This window comes from Pinus tabuliformis, chromosome Q (genome assembly GCF_031772625.1).
Source record: "Pinus tabuliformis cultivar Carrire ecotype Pingquan chromosome Q, CPIR1, whole genome shotgun sequence".
In the NCBI taxonomy this organism is placed as follows: Eukaryota; Viridiplantae; Streptophyta; class Pinopsida; order Pinales; family Pinaceae; genus Pinus; species Pinus tabuliformis.
The window spans coordinates 1,008,532,670-1,008,556,450 of NC_142296.1; the positions used below are offsets into that span (position 1 = coordinate 1,008,532,670).

The following is a 23,781-nucleotide window of genomic DNA, read 5'->3' on the forward strand; positions in this document are numbered from 1 at the left end:
TGTGGAACAGGATGATTAGTTCCCCTGTGGGCTAGGATGATTAGTTCTTCGTGGCAACCGTGGAATAGGATGATTAGTTCTCCTGTGGGCCGAGATGATTAGTTCTCCCATGGCAACTGTGGAACAAGATGATTAGTTCTCCTGTGGGCCTAGATGATTAGTTCTCCTGTGGCAACTGTGCAATAGGATGATTAGTTCTCTTGTGGGCCAGGATGATTAGTTCTCCTATGGAAACTGTGGAACACGATGATTAGTTCTCCTGTGGGCCGTGATGATTAGTTATCCCATGGCAACTGTGGAACATGATGATTAGTTCTCCAGTGGGTCGGGATGATTAGTTCTCCCGTGGCAACTGTGAAACAGGATGATTAGTTCTCCTGTGGGCCAGGATGATTAATTCTCCTGTGGCGACTATTGGGCAGGATGATTCATTCTCCTGTGGACAAGATATGATTAGTTCTCCTATCGTGGCATTCTACCCATGCAGTCTGGGACTCATGGGAAGTACCTCCCATTTGTTAAATGAGCAGGGAAATGGGATTAGGGACCATAGTAGTATTATCGATGGATGCATCATTCTATCTACCGTACTCCCTATGCTAGGATGGCCTCCATTGAGTTGGGATCAATGAAACTAATCTAAGATCAGTATGAGTGGTTTGAGACACTCTCTTGTGATATTGATCTCGGATCAATAAAACTGACTTCGGGTCAGTAAGAGTGATGTGACACAACTGCAAAGAACAACTGGAACTACCGAGAATTGTCAGAGCATCTGTCTCCGAAGGAGAGCAACATGCAAGGGACAACTAACTAACATTGGGATAGTTGTATGGTACTTAGCAGAAAATACACCAAACATGCAATGTTACATCTAGCATGCAAGGGACAGCTAGCATGCAACAACAAGCATGCTAAGGACAACAAGCATGCTAGGGACAACAAGCATGCTAAGGACAACAAGCATGCTAGGGAAAACAAGCAAGCAAGGTGTAGCCAACACATAGGTCAGTATGGCAACATGGTGCAACAATGGCACATAATGCAGTACAGTGATGGGTACAGTCATGATTAATGAAGCGTGATGAGATGCAACATAGTGATGATGGGTGCAACATGGTGCAACACAGTGAGGTGCAGCATGATGATGAAATGCAACACAACGATAGGTGAAGGAGTCACCTTGGAGAATCAGTTGAAGCAACATGTCTTCAACTGATCTCATGTATCATCTTCTTAGAGATGATCTATGCTCTTATCTAGATAAGTCAAAGTGTTGACTTCTATTGTAAACATACTATCTCTCTCTCTCTCTGCTGAACTATTGAAGAACATATAAGAAGAATTGATCAAGGGTTTCCCCACATTGGGGTTTGTCCTTGGCTAGCGCCACATCTTGTGTCCTCTTGTCTTGGCTTGTCTTATGCGATTTATGTTTATGTTCAATTTGCAGTTTACTTTAATGCTAATGTGATTGTTAATCTGGAAAAGATATTGAGCCAACAATGAAAATTCAAATAAATAGCTCTAAGCATAGAACATACCTAAAATTAACATGCTTGAATTGCTAGGGGTGATCCTTGTACTGGAGTCAACACAACCAAAATATTTTGTATGTAAAACAATGGCTTCTAACTGTGGTGTTAGTCTAGATATATCTAGAATTTCTTTTCACAATGCTTGGGAAGGAGATACCTCAGCTAGTTTCCAAAATCGAGATTCTCAGTTTTCGTATGGTGAAAATTGTATGGTTGTGCTCGACAAAAAACATAATATGATTCTCAAATTTGAGGTGGTTCAAACTATTATTATATGCCTCAAAAGGCAGGACCCAACAATTTCTCAGGTGATTTTTGCTATAATGGTTTGTTACCCGAAGGTTTTGGATATGGTGAGGATTACAAAATTTCAGTTGGGTCACAAGGATCTCAAAAAGTTTCTCCACTACTGAATGAATTGTCACTTTAGAGATATGCCACTAGCAATGGACACTTTCAGGGATTTAATAACTAACATGAAATTGTTGCTTATGATTTAAGATAGTTGAATAACATTTTGTTTACTAATTTTTATCTTCAATGATTTTTTATATGTCACAATGCTTCTCGTATTTATGCCTTACAACATTTCCTTTGCAACATCTAGTGCAATTGCTAGTTTAATTACACTCACGAACAATGACCTTCATAAATTTTGGTGGGTGGTTATCACTACTAAGCCTACACATTTACAATTTTACAAACATAAATTAAGGAGGGAAGTAACTCCTGATAACTATATGCATAAATTATGGCATAAAATATGCTAGCCAATTACCCACATTGCATTATATTGTACAAAGGCAGCAATAACAGTTATGGTATAATCAAATGTTTAAAAAATAGTTTTTTTAATAATGATTGAATAAAAATACCCATGGTGGTAGCTCGATTGGCTATTGCCTTGATATTGAAGTGCTATATTTCTTGAGATTCCAAGTTCAAACCTTTCCCTGAGAAAACCAAAACAAAAAAGAAAATATTTATTTTTCAAACCTAAACATTATAAATTGCAAGAAAATATTTATTTTTCAAACTTAAACATCATAAATTGCGTTGATAAATGTTAAACTAATAGTGGTCAATAGGCAAATCAAAGAGAAAGAATTCATATCAGATTAAAATTAAAACTTTTAATTATAAGTATTTTAATAAAATTGAAAATAAAAATATCTCTATATATAGAAACCTAAAATTTATATAAATATAAATAATATTTATAAGAACCGACATAAATCTATCTTAACTCTAGATCTATCATGTGTGTAGAGGAATCAAATTTCTTAAGATACAAATTTCTAGCCAAGCTTTATACTCAAAATGAAATTTACATCTTGAAAATTTTAATATATCCATGCTCAATAAATATAGAGTTAAAATGAATCTGTATTAATATATACACTAATATAATTACGTAATAGATAATTTTATATCTAAAATAAATAATATAAATTAAAAATCAATCAATCAATTATTATTTATGATTATGAATAATCATATAGGTAAACTAATTAATTATTCTTTTGAATAATCATAAAGGTACTCTGATGAGAGTTGGTGTGATTTGGTGGTGCACACGACATTGGTGTTAACTTTAACACCAACTCAAAGTGACGTGGTTGCGGGTGTCATCTCACGTGGAACATGGTAATCGTAATTTGATGAGCGCATTTAATAATAAAAAAAATCAATAATTTCCACTTTGTAACTTAGAAAGTTGGATGTGTGACATTGAAACATAAACCTTTGTAATTGGATTTTGACCATTCTTAAGATATTTACTATTACCTAACCGTTCTCTTTTACACCTGCTGCTATATTGAGTATGGAATAATATTAAGTATGGAATAAGATGGTTTGAGTTGTGCAAATACTTATATTATAAAAAAATAATATAAAAAATAAAAATCATAATTATATAAAATCATTAAAATATTTTAAAATATAAAATAACAAGATAAATATTCACTGGGATTTTTTCTTCTATGACAAATGGAAACAATTACTAATAAAGAATATATATTTAATATAAAATATAAAAACACATATATTATAAAATATGATGTATATAATGTTAGAATTAATGGAGAAAACTAAATTTATATTACTGTTATGATGATGATGATAAGATTGAGACTCTAATCTTAGATTTTAGATCCTACTATCTAGGGAGTGGTTGAAACCACACTGATTGTGAGAAACCCTATATGTACTAGATTGTTTTTCTGATTAGATACATAGAGTGTGTATTGTATGAGTGTTTATGCACTCCCCAGTTATCTCACGGGGAGAGTCTTTTAGTTATATATTTGATTTTTAACATGGTATCAGAGTTGCAGGACTGTTAATCATGGACGCTGAGTGAAGGCGCAAATGTAGCAGAGTTGTCGCAAGATTTGGGTGGAAAATTACGACGACTGCACTGTAATACTTCTCCCTCGTTCGTTTTGGAAAACTCGGTGCGAGTTTTTGGTTGACCGTCGCGACTTCGACGTGTACAGTTGTGAAGAGCTTAGCGACTTCCCAGTGGATAAACGCGCAGATTGCGCTGCGTTCTAAACTGTGCTGCGCGCTGGAAGAAAACGCTGCATTGAACAAAATCGGGCATCCTAGTTTTTTGTGCTAGGATCATTTTGCTGTGTTGCGCTCCGTGAAATCTGTGAAGTCTGCGTGCAGGCATGCATGGAAGCCGAGGAGGAGGCTGGATCGCCAAGCACAGCTGCAAGGAGGAATGAATTGCCGGCAAGCCTATTTGTCCTCGGAAGAGCCAACGTCTTGGAATGTTGCACGTGAATCAGTGTGACTGATTGAGGGCGTGTTTGGCGTGTTCAATTCGCTGGATGCGACACCCAATATCGCTGGATTGTTTGAGCTATGAGAAGCCATCAGTGAAATTCCTGGTTATGGCTGTCGTGGCACTGTGCGTATAAAGAGCTTGGCCTGTCACAGTTTTATTCGAAGAGGGACGGATCTGATATCAATAGATCTGCCGTTTTTTCTAAAATATGTTGAGGTGGCCCCTTGCTTAATTAAAAGTATTTTTTAATTAAATCTTTAATTAAAAAAATATATATATCTGGAGTTTCTTAAAATTAAATTGGAGGAGTTATTATGTGATATAAGGAGAGCATTTTTCTTTTGAAGGAAATTCTTAGTGATAAGGTCATTTTTTAAGATCCGAGGTTTATTTAAATTATTGAAGGTTTTATTCATTCAAGATGGATAATCAAATTGCTGAAGCTTATTTCAATGAGAGTAATAAGCTTGATGGTTCTAATTACACTAATTGGAAGTTTAAGCTCCAGATCTTGCTTGAGGGACATAATCTCTATAGCATTGCCACCGGTGATGAGGTCAAGCCGACTGCTGCAACTGATGGATGGAATACAGTGATTCAAGACTGGGAGAAAAAGGAGATGAAGGCAAAGCTGCTACTCAAGTTATCAGTCAAAGATAGCATCATTCCTCACATTCGGGATTGCAAGACAATGAATGACATATGGACGATTTTCAAAGAAATGTACGAGATTAAGAACACCAGTCGAACTTTGTACCTCAGGAAAAAGATTCTATCCATCAAGATGGAGGAGAATGAGTCTCTTTCTTCATTCATATCTAGGATAAAGGAGGTTAAAGATAAACTGACTGATATCTTAATTTTAGATATATCAAGTGTGTAGAGGAATCAAATTTCTCAAAATACAAATTTCTAGCCAAGCGTTATACTCAAAATGAGAGTTATATCTTGAAAATTTTAATATATCCATAGTCAATGAATATCGAATTAAAATGAATCTATATTGATGTATGCACTAATATAACTACGTAATAGATAATTTTAGACATAAAGTAAATAATATAAATTAAGAATCAATCAATTAATTATTCTTTTGAATAATCATAAAGGCAAATTGATGAGAGTTGGTGTGATTTGGTGTTGCACACGACATTGGTGTTAACTTAACGCCATCTCAAAGTGACATGTGGTTGCGGGTGTCATCTCACGTGGAACATGATAATGGTAATTTGATGACCGTATTAATAAAAAAAAAAAAAATCTCCACTTTTTTGAGCTAAGACTTCTGTGATTCATAATATTATTAATAATTTGAGCTAAGACTTCTATGATCCATAATATTATTAATAACATTTTCGGAGAAAATCACTTTGTAAAATAATTTAGAAAGTTGAATGTGTGACATCAAAACATAAACCTTTGTAATTGGATTTGGACAATTCATAAGATATTTACTATCACGTAACCGTTTTCTTTTACATTTGCTCTTATATTAGATATTAAATATGGAATAAGATGGTTTGAGTTGTGCAAATACACAGATGCGGAATAGATGAAAATAGCCAGAGGCGATTTATATATTCTCAGAAGTAGGATTCGAATACAAAGAATACAAAGAAAATCTCTTCCTCGGGTCGACTGCCGGAGCATTTAGTAGATATGAGTTAGCCGAAGCATAACAAATCTACAGGCTACTTGGCATACCAGCAGACTGAGTCTCAAGATTAACACAGACTTACAGACTCAATAGACAAACTAAGAACCGGCCACTTTAGGTTCACACTGGCTTCGAGAACCAATGCGCAGGCTTCTCAATTCTCCTAAAGACTTGAGCTCTTCCCGTGATGCAAGCAGTTCAGACTGTATGTCCGCAGATGCAGAGCAGGAGAAAAGTTAGACTCTAACCTCCCAAAACCCGAATGCCTTTTACTCCGAAGTTCTCATGAATTTATAGATCTTGGAGGGAACAAACATCTGTGAGTGGGCCATGTACAAACTGACAAAATCAAAAGCAAGATGCTTTGAAAGGACCAAATCCGGGCACGAGCGGACTACTCATGTTATCTCATCCCTATTCCAATACGGAAAGCCAGAGGCATATGGGGACCATATTTACTTTATGTTTACACAGAGGAGATTCGTACTAGAGAATCCTCGAAAGACTGAAAAGATGAGATTTTCACATCTCATTATTTACACAATAGATATTCTTAATCGGGGAATCTACGTAAGACCCGTCCAACTCCATTGTCGGTTGGAAAGACTTTACAACATGGTCTAATAATCTACTTGAGGCCAGCTGTAGTACTGGAGATTCCATTGTTCAATCAAGTAATTTGAAAAGTACTGGACCCATATCTCTTTCTCTGTTTCCCAAATATTCTTGTCATGAGGGTTTGGTAATTCCAAGTAGCTAAGATGAAGAAATGGATTGTGTTCTGGATTTATCTGCTGATGAAAATCTTCATAATTGGAATTATTGCTGGTACGAAGTATTCTTTCTTTGTAGTGATTCATTACGAACCAGCGCACATGGCCACATCTTCGTACTCCTTGTAGGAAATCAAGATCACTCAAGTTGACAAGATCATTGATTGTTTTTCTTAGGACATCTGTCAGGAATGGTGTCTGCGGAGTGAAGTTAGGAATCTTTAATAGGGTGAAAGAATATGGTTTTAAGATTAATGGGGATAATCCATAAATCTTCCACCAGTCCATGAACCATTCTGGAAGTGGGTCGTCTTCTTCCATATCTTCGACTGCCATATGCTCATACCAAAAAGAGAACTGCACAGAATAGAACAGATTAGTTACAAAATTTTGTAATCCCATACCTGTGTAGAATGCCTGCTCTTGTCGTTCTTCATCAAAGTTGTCACGATCAAGAAAATTGCAGAATCTTCTAAGAGTAATATGACAACTGGTGATGCGAGAACTGTCTTCTTCATCTCTTTCTATCCTGTAGGCAATACTTCCAATGTGTCTTAGATAGTCAAGAGCCTCCAAGGCTTCTTCATTCATTTCATCTTGAAGTGGATTTGTCCATTTGTATGGTATACCAATTCTCTGTCTGACTTCTTTGATTGGGATCCAGTTATGCTCATGATCTGACAAATTCTTTTGTAAATTGAAAGAAATCCATCCAATTGATGTTTCAATTTCTACTTCTTCTGAATTTCTACGGATAAAATTCAGGGATAAGGCATGAATTGAATGTTCTTCAAGAAATTCTCTGTTGAGCATGTCAGCGAAGCTATTCTTATCGCCTTTGACAAACTCGATATCAAAAGAGTACTGGCTGAGTTGCATTACCCAGCGCACCATGGCTGCGTCTTCAAACTCACACTTCTGAATAGCAAACTTCAGGGCTTGACAGTCTGTTCTTACTATAAAGTGTGTGTAAATGACAAAGTCTTTAAACTTGGAAATGCCAAGGCATACTGCTCGCAGTTCCTTCTTAAGGCTAGACCAGTTCAACTGGTTTTTAGCCCAAAGACCAGAGGAGTATTGACAAACCTCTAGTGCCCTTTTATCTGTGGGGTTTTCCTGACATAAAACTGCACCCCAGCCGGCATGGCTTGCATCTGTCATTATGATCTTTTTCCATTCTTCTCTGATAGGTGAGAGAGGCTGTACATTTCTCACTCTTTCTTTAATTCTTCGAACTGCTTCAGTGCAATCTTTATTCCAAGGAATAGGATCTTTCTGTAGACGCTTATTAAGCAACTTCCTTTCCTGAGCACAATGTTTCAAGAACTTTGAAATGTAATTTAAACTGCCTAGGAATCTCTGTAACTGATTTTTATCAGTTATCTCATCAGGAAAATGATCAACAAAATTGAGACTCCTTTGTATCACACTGTAGGAACCATACTGAATATTGTATCCAAGAAAGTCTATCATGGTTTTGAAAAGTTTCATCTTGGACGCAGAGAGGACTATTCCCATTTCTTTTACTCTTTTATAGAAGATCTTTAGATGCTTGATATGTTCAGGAATGTTATCAGAATGAATCAAAAGATCATCTATATACTTCTTTAGAAATTCATCCATACCTTCGAATGTTTCGTCCATAATCCTTTGGAAGGCGGATGGAGCATTGATCAGGCCAAATGGCATAATATTCCATTCAAAATGACCTTCAGGAACAGAGAAGGTTGTCTTCCATTTATCTTCTTCTTTGATCCCAACCTGCCAGAATCCAGACTTCAAATCGAACTTAGAAAAGATTTTTGATTTGGAAATCTGTGCCAGAATGCTTGATGGTTTGGGTAATGGATAAGCATCATAATCTAAAATGGAATTCAGGGGCTTATAGTTAACAACTAGTCTTGGTTTACCCCGGGCCTGTTCAGCATGATTATTTACATAAAATGCAAAGCAAGCTATAGGGCTCTTGCTTTTCCTGATTAATCCCTTTTCTAAGAGATCTTTGATTTCTGCTTTGCATGTCTTTAGTTGCTCTTCATTCATAGCAACAGCTTTAGATCTTCTGAGCTTGCCATTAAAATCTTTCTTGAGTGGCAACTCTACTTCTTGCTTCTTTATATGCCAAAATGCATTCGGATCATCAGAGCAACATTCTCTAAATTTGGCTGTGATATCTGCAATTTCTCTGGCGTATTTTCCATTGTTAAGAAGTTCTTCTGCTTTTAGAACTTCTTTCTTCACCTCCATTTTGGCTAAGAGGTGTTCCATCCTTTCAATCCTAGATATTCTATTTGGAGAATTAGGATTAATAAAAGGAAAGAAAATTTCTTTTTCATCCAAGCTAACAAAATAACCATACCTTCCTGATGCTCGATCTAGCTTGGCGCCATGTTTCTCAAAATTTTTGAAGAAGGGAGTCCCAAGGTACATAGCACAGTCTATTCCTGGGACTATTGGACAGACAAGACGAACTCCAGTGGTTTCTGTCAAAAAGATATTTACATCTGCTTCATGCTTTGTAGGAATAGTTCCACTGGCAGTTATTACCTTTGGACAGTCTGTAGGCCTCCTTAGATGTGCTGGAACAACTGTATCGCTGACAATGTTTAGGCGAGATCCAGTGTCCATCAAAACTTTCCAAAACTCTGTGTGATTGCCAACTTGTACCTTTAGTTTGACACAGTACATTACATCTTGGTTTACATAGTGGCAACTCAAACCCGATCTTTCTACTTCAGACTCATCATCTGAATCTTTCTTTTCAGGACCTGGTTTAGCAATATAAGTCCAGTTTTCTTCTTTCTTGGAGGCTTCTGGTTTTGAATATGAAGTAGAAGCTTCATTTGCATGAAGTAATTTGACAGAAAGATCTCTGTGATTTTCTATGCATAGTCTTTTATTCTCTTTTACTGTTTTTCTCAGTTCTTTAATAGCCATATGCATAGCAGGTAATGTCTGTGGTAGATCTTCGCCAAATTCTTCATTCTTGAATTGTCTCGTTAGTGCTTCTACTGAAAATAATGATGCAGGGGGAACATAACCTCGATTTGAAGATGACTTTGAGGTTTTCTTTGAAAGGTGATCTGTTAGCATAGATCTGTACATTTCTTTTAGCTGCTGATCACTTGCTGCCATCATCTGAGTGAAGAGATTTCTGCTAATCTCATCATCTTCACTTTTCATCATACTTACCATATTGCACTTGCAAACATCAGGGTCACTACATTCACAATCATTGCAATTTGTGCAATAGGGTCTCTGCAGTATTCTTCTTCTTCTGAGGAAGAGTCATCTGCAAAGTTCAATTCATTCTCTGATTCTGAATCAGAGGAGATTAGCTCATCACAACTGCTTGGAAGGTCAAAGTAATTTACTTTACCTTTCTTGTTCTTATAAGCAATTTTCTTTTTAGAGAACTCTTTCTTCTTCTCAGGACATTTATTAGCAGTGTGTCCTTTCTTCTGGCAGTTGTAACAAATTACTTCTTTGGAAAACATTTCTGTTTTTCTGTATGGCTTCTGTTTTCTATGCTGAACGTCTTTTTTGTGGTGAAGCGGGGAATTCTTCTTGGAGAATCTCTTTTTCTTTCTTCTCACCCCTTCAGAATTGCCAGCTTTGCCCAAATGCCATTGTTTACATAGCTGCTGATAGCCATGCGGCTTCTTAGGATTAGTGGCGGCGCGTGCAATCTTCATCTGAGAGCAAAGTTCAACAATGACTGCCTTAACTGCTTGACGAATAATGCCAAATTTGTAGTCTCCAATTTTTCCAGGGAGTTTAGCTACAATTGCTGAAGAAACCCAGTTAGGTAGAGAGGCAACAAAAATCTCTTTCCATTTTGGTTCAAGAATTAAATCAGGAGAAAGAGTATGGAGACGATGCAAATATTCATTGAAATATTCATCAAAATGCTGCATGTTGTGCAGTTTCATTGCAAGCAAAGTAATAAGAGTTATATCATTGGTGATCTGTGGAAATCCAATGAAATTAACTATGATGCCATAGATCAAACAACCAATCATATTATTTACAGGAAGTGTAGTAACAGGGTCCATATAAGTAGTGCCATCTGCATTTAGAATAACTGATTGTTCCCATTGTGAGAGCAGAGAATGCAACTTCAAAGTCTCAGCTTTAAGCCAAGAGTCTAATGTACCTTCAAAGCCAGCTATTATTCTTCTTGTAGCATTTATTGGACCAATGTCATTTGCAAGATAAGTGCGATATCATACAAGCATAGAATGCAGAACAGACATGACTTCGGCTTCGGTAGAGTTGTCAATGTTCCATGAATAAGTGGAGCTTGCTGACAAATCCTTATGATATTCTAATTTTATTAAATCACGGCGGTCAGGAGCAGGGTTCCAAGTTGAAGTCCAGGTGGACCTAGAAGTAGTAGCATGGACTTGTTGGTCAATTTCAGAAGTCTCTATTTCTTCAGAAGGATTCAATGCTGAAATACCAAATTTTTCTTTATCCTGCTGAGAGAAATTATTTATGCAGCTTTCTAGTTCTTCAAGTTTAGGTGTATCATCTATCTTATTGACACTGGTAATTGCTGCATCTGTTTTTTCTTCTTCTTCATCATAACTATATGAAGCAAAGAACTCTGAAAAACTTCCTTTGAATTCTTTAGAGTCTTCTTCTTCTTTCTTTGAACCGAGAGTGACTTTAGAAACTGACTTTGGAAGTGGTGTAAAAAAACTTGGATTAGCAAATAAAGAGTATGGATGAGAAGAAGTTGGAGGAGGAAAGTTTATAGTACTTGGAGTTTTGATTAAACTTTCCACATAAGGAGAAATAGAATAGGGCACTGTGGTAACTGGATTGGAGAATAAAGTTGCAGATTTATAGCTTTCGGTATTTGGCTTTTTCTTCAAAGTAGCTAAATCTGAAGAAACAGTTTTCACTTGTCCCTTGATAAAATCTAGATTGTTATTGACTCTAACAATCTCTCGTCCATGAGCAACTGCTACATCATGCATCTGCTTTTTGGTTTTTAAAGACAGTTTGTCAAGACTCTGTGCTATAGTCTGATCGTTTTCAGCCAAGGTCTTCACATGTTCATTTAGATACATAGTATTGTAATCTTGCTTTTGCAAAATTCTATCCAGAAGAGCTTTCATTTCACTATTTTCTTTTTCTAAATTATCAAATTTAGCTTTAGCAAATCTTTCTAGGCTGGATAAAGCAAGATTAGTCCAATTAGTAGCAGCTATCAATTCTTTGGCTGATGAATTTAGATCATCTGGATGGGAAGGAAAAAGTTTGTACAATTTCCCATCTTGTCCTCTAATGACCATATTTTTCCAAGGAGGAAAATCATTTTCTGTCTCAAAAATATTTCCATCAAGGAGTTCCCATTTATGCTTTGCAGGGGTTCCTGATCTTATCATGTTTATTCTAAGATTAGAACAAACTTCTCTTATTAATTCTTCTCCCTTTTGTCTGATATAAACCAAATTTCTAGGGGTGTTTGGTTTACTTATCATTTTCTGAATTTTTGGATCAAACTCTGGAATCCTTAGAGGAGAAGGAATTATTACAACATTTTCAGCCATTTTTTCATCAACAAAATTTTCTGGATCACTCAATCTTTTCTGCTTTGCTTGATTTCTGAAGGATTTCATCAAGGCATCTTCTACTTGATTAATTGAAGGATAATACCATTCATAGAATGATATCCACTGATTATTAATAGTCATCCAGGCTTTCCATGACTCACTATTTTGCTCATTAAATTTCCTGCGATCCTTTTTCTCTTGTAGCAACATTTCTTGCATATAGAGATGCTCTTTTTCATGAGTAAAAATATCCCAATGGAACATTTTCTTTTTCCAAGGATCAGTTGGGTCATAAGGGCCAATTCCTTTAAAGATTTTCAGAAAAGAGAGGATTTCTTCATCAAACGAATCTCTACAGACTTTGGAATCTTGTCTATAGGATGTCTTCTATATTCTGGAATTTGAGAAGAATGTACAAAACCTAAACCTGAAGTAGAGGTTGGGCTGACTGACTGAACAAGCATTTCTTCACAAGGGTTGAAGAATGCAACTTTAGTATAACTCTTATCAGAACAAACTGAATCTTCAGCTGGTATAAACTTGATCATATTGATATGAAAGTCTTGAGATGACTTTCCATGAGGGTTAGGAGGGTCATTTGAAAACTGACAATATGTCTTTGAACAGTGAGGATGGTCACAAACTGAAGATAAAGCATTCTGAGAAGACGAAGGCTTATTGAACAGATTTTTTAAGGCTTCAAAAACAGCAGGGTCAATGACGATCTGCTGAGGATTTTGTACAGAAGGAATGATATTTGAAGGATTTGTATTTACAGTAGGTATAGAAGTGACAACAGTGTCAGAAGGATTTGATCTTGGAAATCTTGTGACAACTTTGTCATCCATTTCGGTTATTACAGATTGAGCAGCATGTACTATCTTTTTTGCAGGTTTTTTCCAGTTAGTAACCCAATCATCCGGGGGACATAGATGCTTTCTTGAAACAGAAACTGGGGCAAATGGGTTATAGGATGAATCATATTGGATAAGAGTAACTTTTCCATCATCCTTGTCTGGAGTATGCAGAACTGTAGGAATAGTAGTATTGTAGAACCGAATACAAGTAATATAGAATATGGCTAGATTTTTGGATTTAGACTTAAAATTCTCATAGCCTTGTGTCTGTATACCAAGAGTCAAGCACTGTAGAATATTTACATCATCAAGTGCAACAGAAAAATCTGGAAAAACATCATACTGTACAGGGCCATCAGACAAACTTGTTTCTATCCCACCTATCAAGGCTTGTGTAAAGGATGACCATCTATTATCAAAGAGGGCTGAGAAAACATAGGCTTTTTGGCCTTTTCGATGGAGTGCATTTAGACCGACTCTCACCATCCCTAGATGGGCATACTGATAACCTACCTTGCGGGCTGCTTGAATATGGCGAATTTCAAACATGGGGATTGTTATCATAGTATTGAGATTTAATTCAGTCTTTATGAATTTTTCTTTAATCTTTATTTGACTGTATGCGCGGAGATTAAAAGGAGTTAATCCGCGGTAAACCTCAGAAGGAGATACAGGAGGAAGTCTCCAATTGACAGAAGGATTTGGTTCTTCCTTTTCTATAAGAGCAGAATTTGCAGGGGTTTCTTCTTCAGAACAAATATTTAAACCACTATGCAATTCATCTTCATTTTGAATTTTCTCTAAATGCTTAGAACCAAATCGTCCCATAAATGCAGAGGAACTAGAACTTGCAGAATCCATTTAGGAATATAAAGAGAAATACCCGTAAAATAGTTTCACAAACACGAGTATTGCTTGCTGATTTCTGTGAAGAAATTGCGGCTTTCAATTACGAACAAATCGCGGCTTCCTCGACTCTAGCTCTACGCCGAATGCTACCCTTCAACGCCTTCAGCGGCTCCACACGGGCTTTAAAATCTAAAATAACAAGATAAAAATATTCACTCTGGTCTCTCCTTCGATGATAAATAGAAACAATTACCAATAAATAACATAGATTTTATATAAAATATAAAAACACATATATCATACTTTATGATATTTATAATTGTCCAGATATATTTGAAAGAAACTATAACGTTGCCATGAAATAAATTTCAATAACTCACAAATAGTGAGCAACATGAATTATTCAATAATTCACTAGTTTAAATTTAACATACAAAATTGTCAAAAACATGAACCAAAAAGACCCAAGTATATCTACCTAATATATCTACATAATAAGACCATAATGAGGATGACAATAATAAGACCATACTGAACCAAACTTGCAAGTAATTATTTTCCTCATAGAATGGCAAGAACCTTTGCCATCCTGTTAACCGTTAAAAAAAGGGTTTATACAACAAGAATTTTGAACCTTGAATGTCAGCTTGCCCTGACTTTAATTTTATTAATGGAAACATGTGCACAAGCAATGGATGTTAATTACAACTTTCACATCCATTAAATTGCTTTTATCTTCTGAAACCCACTTTATTTACCATGAGCCCTGAAGATTTTGTGTCTTCCTGGCGTCCAATTCATTAATGGTGACATCATTTATGGAAGGGACCAAATGACTCTCAATAGAGGAGCAGTAGACACATATGATGCGGTGGCAAATTACCGTGATTGGTGTTGCACTAACTGTTTGCAACTTTAATTGGTGGTGGCAAATTACCGCGCTCGGTGTTGCACTACAGTTTTGGCATCTTTAGTTGGTGTTGGATTAATCATTGCATCTTTGGAATTGATTACATGGATTAACTGTATCTTTGGGAACATGGGACTACCGCTTACTCAAGATAATGTCTCAGGTTTGGAAGTTTCTTCATGCGCGTAGGTGTTGGTGTATTGAAAAATCTTCATGTCTGTAGGTGTTAGTGTATTGAAAAATCTCTAACATGGTATGAGAGTCTTACCCAGATTCCATTGATTGAATTATATGGGATGGTGCTGGATTGCCCCACTCACGGTAACGGTAATGTTAATGTTAAGATTTAGAAATTCTCCATCTGGAAGTTTAATAATATCTAAGGTTTGGTGTAATGAAAACCTCAACCATTAGTGAATCTCGATGTTAACCTGGTTGTTAAAACCATTAGCCTTAATAATATTAAGGCTGTGGAAGTTCAGTAATATCTGTTTATTTTGCTGTAACTGGAAGCCTCAACAATTGATGATGAATCCCATTACTAGAGCTGCTGGTTGTGGATCCTCTGTAACCACTTTCACTACTTTGCACAAATGCAGGCTTTGTTGGATTTGCTAATGTCACGGAAGCGCTGGAGATCATCAATATAACATTAGACATGATTGGACGGAGGCTTGCATCAGCTTGCGTGCATAGAAGCGCAACCTGAATGCATCTTAAAGCTTGCTTTGTTTCGGCCAATGTCGAATCTATCATATCTGGAAGACACCCTCGCTTGTATAATCTCCATGCCTGCGGGACATCATGGCAAATGCATACACAGTTAACATATTAATTATCTCAAACCACTGTTACCTAAACAAAAAAGTTTCCCTAAATTGAAGTCATACCCATTCTAGTAGGCTTGGCATTTCATGGGGAAAGCTTGCATCACTGGTCTTCCTTGCACTCACAATCTCAAGGACTAGCACTCCAAAACTATAGACATCAACCTTTACGGATAGTTGCCCCCGCATTGCATACTCTGGCGCCATGTAGCCACTACATACTCCAAAGAAAAAATTCTCCAAATAAGTAGGGTTCTTAATGTGGCTAAATTGAACAATTGCACATAAATGTGAGCTGTTCATAAACTGAATTAGGGAAGGGTAGAGGGAAATATTCCTACTATGTCCCTGCAACTCTGGTTTGGATGTGAGTCTCGTCGTCAGGAAAGAGTCTTGCTAACCCAAAGTCTGCTATCTTCGGATTCAATCTCTCGTCCAGCAAAATGTTGCTTGCTTTAATGTCTCTATGAATTATTCGCAAATGTGAATCCTGGTGAAGATAAAGAAGACCACGGGCTATACCCATTATGATGTTATAGCGTTTATGCCAATCAAGATGTCTCTTCTTCTCTGGATCTGTATTTCCAAAATACCAAATTTGAAAACTTTTAAGTAACCAATGCCATTCAATTTATGAAAGATTTATCATCTCTCTCAACCAAAAAGAGTCCAGACCGACTTACCAAACAGAAAGGTGTCAAGACTCTTGTTTCGGAAATACTCATAAACTAGCAACCTTTCCGGTCGCTCGGCACAACACCCTAGCAGCTTTACCAGATTTCGGTGTTGAACATTGGCCACAAGCTTCACTTCATTCCTAAACTCTCGTTTGCCCTGTCCAGATCTTACAGACAACTTCTTCACTGCTATTTCTTTTCCGTCTCCTGTTATTCCCTGAAACAATCAGCCCCATCAACAACCCATGGAAAAACCCCTGTTCATCTTCGTCAAGTCACGCAATTTCATCTGTTAAGCATAATAAGAAGCACATAAATACCTTGTATACGGAGCCAAAGCCTCCTTCTCCAAGCTTCTTGTTCTCATCAAAATTATCCGTTGCTTCTATGAGCGCTTCTAGAGTGAAGATAATTTGATTCTGCTTCAGTAGCATCGATTTTGGTTCGCTTCTATGTTTTTCTGTGTAAACCCAAAAAAAGGTGAATAAGGATTCAATTTTATGAGATAACATAAGCTTGGTCGTGCGAAACAGAGGCCCAAAGTGCAGATTTTACCTTCATTCTGCGCACTGGTTACTCGCCATTTCAATTTATTCCACATGACAAAAATACAGGCCATTAAAGCTAGAATCACGCCTCCCAACCAGAACCCTCAAACCAACTCGGCTCTCCCAGAAGAGGTAAGCTTTGCAGAGATTGAATTCAATTTCAATTTCATACATACAAATGCCCAAATGGCTCGTGGAAGTAGGCGGCTGAGTATGGCTGGATAAGTGCTTCCTGCGATACGAGAACTATAGCTTCTTTTCAAAACTAGACACCAACGTCAAATATCTGGAGAACCGACATGATATTAGTACTAGTAATGTAAAAGGCTTAAGTACCACCGCTTCAAATCTCCTTTCCCACCTGTCTGATCAAGCTTATGCTCCTGCAAGTAAGGGATTCGCTGAAGGATCTTCTGAGTATTCTCCTATTCGAACAATTTATGGTCTGGTTCAGTGTTGGAGAGATATATCCGTCAAAGACTGCAAATCTTGTTTGCAATTGACAAGGACTAACCTCTACCAATGTTGTTCTAAGAAGCAAGGAGCTCAAACTTTGTTGGGAAGCGGCACGGCCCGATATGAAATATACCCCTTTTTCGACACTGGTTCTGGAGGGAATAGTACTTGTCCACCTCCACCCTCGGCCTCCTCCGGGCAAACCCTCCCCGAGTAGCTGCCAGACTCCTCCAGCAAATGGAACTTCACCCACCACGTCAAGTAACCTCTCTCTGCTGCATCTAATTTTGTGCTTTGCCCCTTTCTGGGATTATACAGTTTGATTGTAATTTCAATTCCTGTAAATAACAATACAATATATATTGCTTGATCTACTTTACAGCAGGTTCCTCTTCAAAAGCATTACCCATAAATTATAATAATGGGGAATGCAACTGTACTTAAAACCAATGCCCAGACCTGAACTTTTCAAAGTTCAAAGTTGCGGAAGCACTCTCTCTGCCCCCCATATTTTCCACTCTCTCTCATTCTTTCAAAGCCATCACCGTTCTTCAAGAGGAGGCTTGCCTGCTCCAGTCAATCAACCATATCCATAAGCGAGAACCCCAATCTCAATTATTTAAGTAATTACTTTAATGACACTTGACTTTGAAATGAAATGGTTACGTTTCACTCTTGTTCTCTTTTAATGCCATTTTAATTTGAAAGTCAATCAACCATAACGATAAGCGAGAGCCATCAATTTAATGCTGCTTGACTGTGAAATGAAATGGATACGTTTCAATCTTATTCTCTTTTAATGTCGTTTTAGTTTTTTTGTCTTTTAATGTTATTTGACTTTGAATGGAAACGGTTACAGTTCACATTTGCTTTGTTACTCGTGGTATCATTTTAGGGAAGGTTTTTAGTCTATGTAACCGATGTTATAAAGTCTTGTCAAACTTAAATTTAAGTGGAAATGTAAATATTAATATATTTTTTTTTTTTTTATCTTATTATTATTATTGTCCAATTTCAAATTTAAGGTCACCGTCAAGGGATACACCAAATTGGTATATGAGACCCCCTTGTTTGTGGGATAAGGGATCCATTTTTTTTAATCTCATTACTAAATTGGTGTATGACACTGTTGTTTGTGGGATATGTTTAATTTAAATTTATTATTATTACTGTTATTGGTTTGTAGATTTCTGGGGTGTGGTTTTTGAGAATCTAAATTCGGATATTCCACAGTTTTTTTCTTTAATTTGTCGACATTTCGAGTCTAGACCAAAACTCATCATCAGGACTGATTTACAAAGAAGAGTAATTATTAATTATAAAAAAAAAAATTATTGTTATTATTAATTATAAAAAAATAATATATGAAGTAAACATATATACAATTATAAAAGCATACAACAAAATTCTTAATCATGATTCGAGATCTTTAGCTTGTAAAAAGGTTTTGTTACAGTGCCATGGCTTACTAATACCACGTCCCTAAAAATCATAATTCATTCCATATAGCACTCATTCATATGACATTATTAATCAATTTAATTAAATGGGTAAAAAGTACATAACTACTTTTAAATAAACCGCAAAGGCATAACTATTTTTTGATATAAATCTCAATTGATTTGTGGCTACTACTAAGACTATTCTAAAAGATTATAGCAAGCTTAAATCTTTACTATCTACCTCATAATTAGGGCAACCATATAAATACCTAATACTAAATTTCACATTACCAAAATAAAAAATAAAAAGTCATAAAATTAATTAAACTATAATTTTGTTTTAAATTATATTATTATTAATGATAAAATAAAATTAAAAAAACATTTTCACATTACCAAAACAAAAAATAAAAAATCATAAAATTAACTAAAGTATAATTTTGTTTTAAATATATTATATTAATGATGAAATAAAAAAAACATGTAACAAGATTTGTAATCACATAAATTTATATATATATAAGGCAAGAGACACTATTGAACCTTGCCTAGTATGGAAAAGATGTTGTAAGTATTGTCAAGTCCAAATCCCTACAAAGGCATACATACTCTCCCCCTCTGGTTTTGACCTGTTACTTCTTAGGAGAAAACACATGCTCTTAACCATTAGGTCCACTCAAGTTGTATTCTCTTAACCATTAGGCTCATACTTTTATCAAACACCATTTTTTTTTTATTTTTTTTTATCTCATATTTTTTTGATCCATATTGATCATTTGAAATTGACTTTCGAATTAATCGCATAGAATACTAGCTAATAATTCTATATAATTAATCCCAAAATCAATTTCAAATAAACAACTATTTCAATGTGTTAATGATTCTCTGTCATGTAATTCTGAAACCCTTTTTTGTTTTTGCTTGAGCGTGTAGAGAGGCATCAACATTTTACTCTAGGTATAAACCCATGAAATTACATTCCTATTCCATCGCGATGCATATCCATTTTAGAATCATTGTGACAAACCCTCCGAAGAAGACACATAGAATAAAGTAATGAGTGCTTGGTGTGGTTTGACGGTAAGTAGACCGTAGTTCAAATCTCATTGAGTACACTGGCCTGCTGTGGTGATAGCTAAAGGGGCGGATTCCCTGATCTAGAATTTATCCAAGACAAAGAATTAAAGGTATTACAGACTCATGTGCATGGATGTGCCTATGTTACTTTATGCAACGGATCGATAAGATTGCGAAATACATAGACGTTGAAGTAGTTAGAGAAAACATAATGGAAAACATGTAAACACAACAAGTTTAATAAGGAGTTCACCCAATACTCCTGGGTTACGTCTCCTGGTCTAGCCTTCAATGGTGGCCTCTCTATTATGTTTTCAAAGCAGATTTTTTACAACAGTGAGCTCAATCTGAGTCTCACATAGCAGATATAAATCAGTAGGACTGTACTTGGATCCCCAAGTCTCTGGAGTACACAGACTCTCCTTACTGAAACTCGACCTCTACTGGTCACAGTAGTATGAGCCCAATCTGAGACTCATACATGACAGGAATATACAAAGGAGTTCGCTTGAACCTCTCAAGCCTTCTCTGGAGTACACAAACTCTCTGACTCTCTCTAGCTCGATGCTGCCTTCAGGTCAGCTCGGTTTCTTCTCTCTGTTCTCTGCTCTTAGTTTTCTTAACTCACTTTTCTCACTGCTTGCTTTGATTTTGTTAGTTCGTGGCTTTAAATCCAATCTGCTTTCTGATTGTTCGTTTCCGCTTCCTGGCTTTCTGGTTTTCCTGCCTCTGTCCGTTTGAATTCCTCTGTTCTGCGTCATCATCACTGTGTAATGCCTTACAGGGAGGTGGCCACTTGTTTCGTAACGAACTGAGTGTCAGTTCTCTTGGAAATGTTTAATGGTCGTTATTTCCGTTTGTTCCAGATTGCTCGCGAACACGATTCCTCTGCCAACTCATCGTTCATGATGACTTCAAACCTTTATATAACTCAACCTGTTTACCTCGTTGAATCCAATCATCCATCGGATCAAATTTCTGCAGTCGATCTGGAGCCTCCAGATCCTACGGTCTCCGTTCATATCGGGTGGGTAAGTAGCATGACGTTTACCCGTCCGATGTGAGCGGTTTTCTCTCTCTTCCGCCGGATGCGTGGCACTTAGTGTGTGGCATTGGGCGGGACTTAGTTGAAACCGCTTATCGCTCGAAGCCCTTCCAATATCCTGTCAGTTTTTGTGTGGGACCCGCCTCTGACGAATCGGCAAATTCCGTACGGTTTTTGACTTTTCAGGTTTGGGTCGCTCGGGGCTTTTTCTTCTCTAAGGGGTTTGCTCATTGTTGCTAATCGCATATCAGAAACCTCCCTTGTTTCTCAAAAAGACTTCCCGTTTTTCTGTTTCGTGGCAGCGCGCATTACCATGGGCCAATGGTCTGCGCGCTTGATCGAGGGTCCTCGTTGCTCGGCGCTACTCACAAATTACAATTGTTCGAGGATATTTCTGATAAGCTCGACCTTTGTAAGACTTTGAAACTTTGGCACAAATTTTACAAAGTTATGAAAACTTAGAGAGTTCTTTAGGATCCAATTCGGATCATGACCTTCCCACTGAAAAAGCTTTTGGACCACCAAAAGTTGGTTTTTAAGCATCAATCAAGTGAGGGTATAAATTTCTTGCTTGCCCAATTTCTATCCATTTTGCACTACTTGGTTTTGAACCTTTGAGTCCAATCCTAAGGTACTCAACATCCCCCCTGCACGTAGTTCTCACCTCCCTGTCCAAAACTGTATCTTCCTACAACTCATCGAGATATTCAGGTAACAGATCATCAATAGAAGGTAATTGACTCTGCTCTTCGATATCTTCAATCAATGAAGGTTCAAATAGTCTCAAGCTGTCTACACTAACAACTGAGTAGATGTGCATGTAAGCTAGTAAATCAAGGCGAAAAGCATTCTCACCAATTTTCTCAAGTATCTTGAAAGGTCCATACCTTATTGGCTTCAGCTTCTTACCTTTACCTTGCATTCTGTCTTTGCTGATATATAGCCAGACTTGATCACTAAGTTGAAAACTATGCTCCATCTGATGCTTATCATGCCTTGCCTTGTACTTGGCTTGGCTCTTTTCCAGCTGTTCTTGTACTGCCTGGTGAATCTCTTGGATTTGTTCAATGAACTTGGTTGCCTTGTCCACATCATTGTGTCCATCAACCGCTATGTCTTTACCAAAGACAAAATCCAAGGGAGACCTTGGTGTGAAACCAAAACAGGTCTTAAAAGGAGATATTTGTGTAGAAGTGTGTTTAGCTCAGTTGTAAGCATGCTACACATAACACCAATGTTCATCCCAAAGCTTGGGATGCTTGCTGCAATAGCCTCTGTGCAATTGGATCATTGTCTTGTTGACCACTTCTGTTTAGCCATCTGTTTGTGGATGAAAGGTTGTGCTCTTCTTCAGTATGGTGTCCATCAATTCCCACAGATTCGACCAAAATTTCCCAACAAATCGAGTATCTCGATCAGATACAATGGAAGTGGGTAATCCAAAATTAACCCATACATGCTGAAAGAACAACTTTGCAGTTTGTTCAGCTGTAATCTGTTTGTTACAAGGTATTAAAATACACATTTTGTTGAACCTATCCACAACAACATATAAATAGTCATGACCCTTTCTAGATTTAGGCAGTCCTCCAATAAAGTCCATGGAAACACTTTCCCAAGGATGAGAAGGAACTGGTAGTGGAGTGTACAAGCCTAGTTTTCTATTGTTGGGCTTGTTTTTAGCACACATAGTACACCCTCTTACATATCTAGAAATTGTATCATTCATTTTTGGCCAATAACAAAATCTTTGCAGCTGTGCAACTGTTTTACTTACACCAAAGTGACCTGACATTAGAGAAGTGTGTGCTTCTCGAATTATCTTTAATCTTTTAGTTTGTGGAATGCATAACTTTCCAAAATGATACAAGAGTCGGTCCTTAACATGATAATCCAGTTCTTCTACTTGTTTGCCATGACTTAAAGTTTCATATACATAATTAAAATTTATATCTTGAGCATATTGTTCAATGTAGCTTTCTTGCAATACTGAATCATGCTTAAGTATAGTAGATGCACTTATGATTGGTCTGGACAACATATCTACAACTTTATTGTGTATGCCCTTTTTATCTGATGACAAGATGAAACTGTTGTAGAAAACCCATCCACCTATAGTGTCTTGATTGCTGCAACTTACTTTGTGAGTGCAAATATTGAAGTAGTTGATGATCGGTATGTATAACTGTCTCTTTGCCCATTAGGTAATGTCTCCACTTTTTCACACTCTGTACTAATGCATACAATTCTTTATCATATGTGGGATAATTAACTACCGCAGAATTAAATGTCTCAGAATGATAACATATGGGTTTACCATGCTGCATCAACACTGCACCCATGGCATAGTCACTGGCATCTATTTCAATCTCAAAAGGTCTTTGAATATCAGGCAGTGCTAGTACTAGTGCTGTACTAATCTTTTCTTTTAAGGTGTCGAAGGCTTTTTGCTGTTTGCCTCCCCACTAAAACACTTTGTTCAATCCTGTTAAAGCATGTAAGGGAGGTGCAATCAAGGAAAAGTTAAAAATAAACTTTCTCCAATACTGTGCTGCTCCTAAGAAGCTTCTAACTTCTGTAGCAGATTTGGGTTTAGGCCAGTTTACAATGACTGCAACCTTAGAGGGATTTATCTTCAATTCACCACCCCTACAATATGACCCAAATAATTCAAAGATGTTTTGCCAAATTCACATTTTGAGAGCTTAACATAGAGATTCTCCTTTTTCAAAACATCTAGAGTCTGCTTGACATGATTCAAATG

General features: G+C 36.8%; 1 protein-coding gene across 1 annotated transcript; it reads right to left on the reverse strand.

The window, feature by feature from the left end:
• Positions 1-14,642: 14,642 nt before the first annotated feature.
• LOC149222902 (cysteine-rich receptor-like protein kinase 44) lies at positions 14,643-18,003 on the reverse strand. The gene is made up of 6 exons (XM_089383186.1): positions 17,005-18,003; positions 16,770-16,909; positions 16,456-16,666; positions 16,114-16,348; positions 15,836-15,986; positions 14,643-15,737 (listed from the first exon to the last, which is right to left on the reverse strand). The coding sequence occupies exons 1-6, from the start codon at positions 17,066-17,068 to the stop codon at positions 15,438-15,440; spliced, it is 1,101 nt and encodes a 366-aa protein (XP_089239312.1). The 5' UTR covers positions 17,069-18,003; the 3' UTR covers positions 14,643-15,437.
• Positions 18,004-23,781: the final 5,778 nt, after the last annotated feature.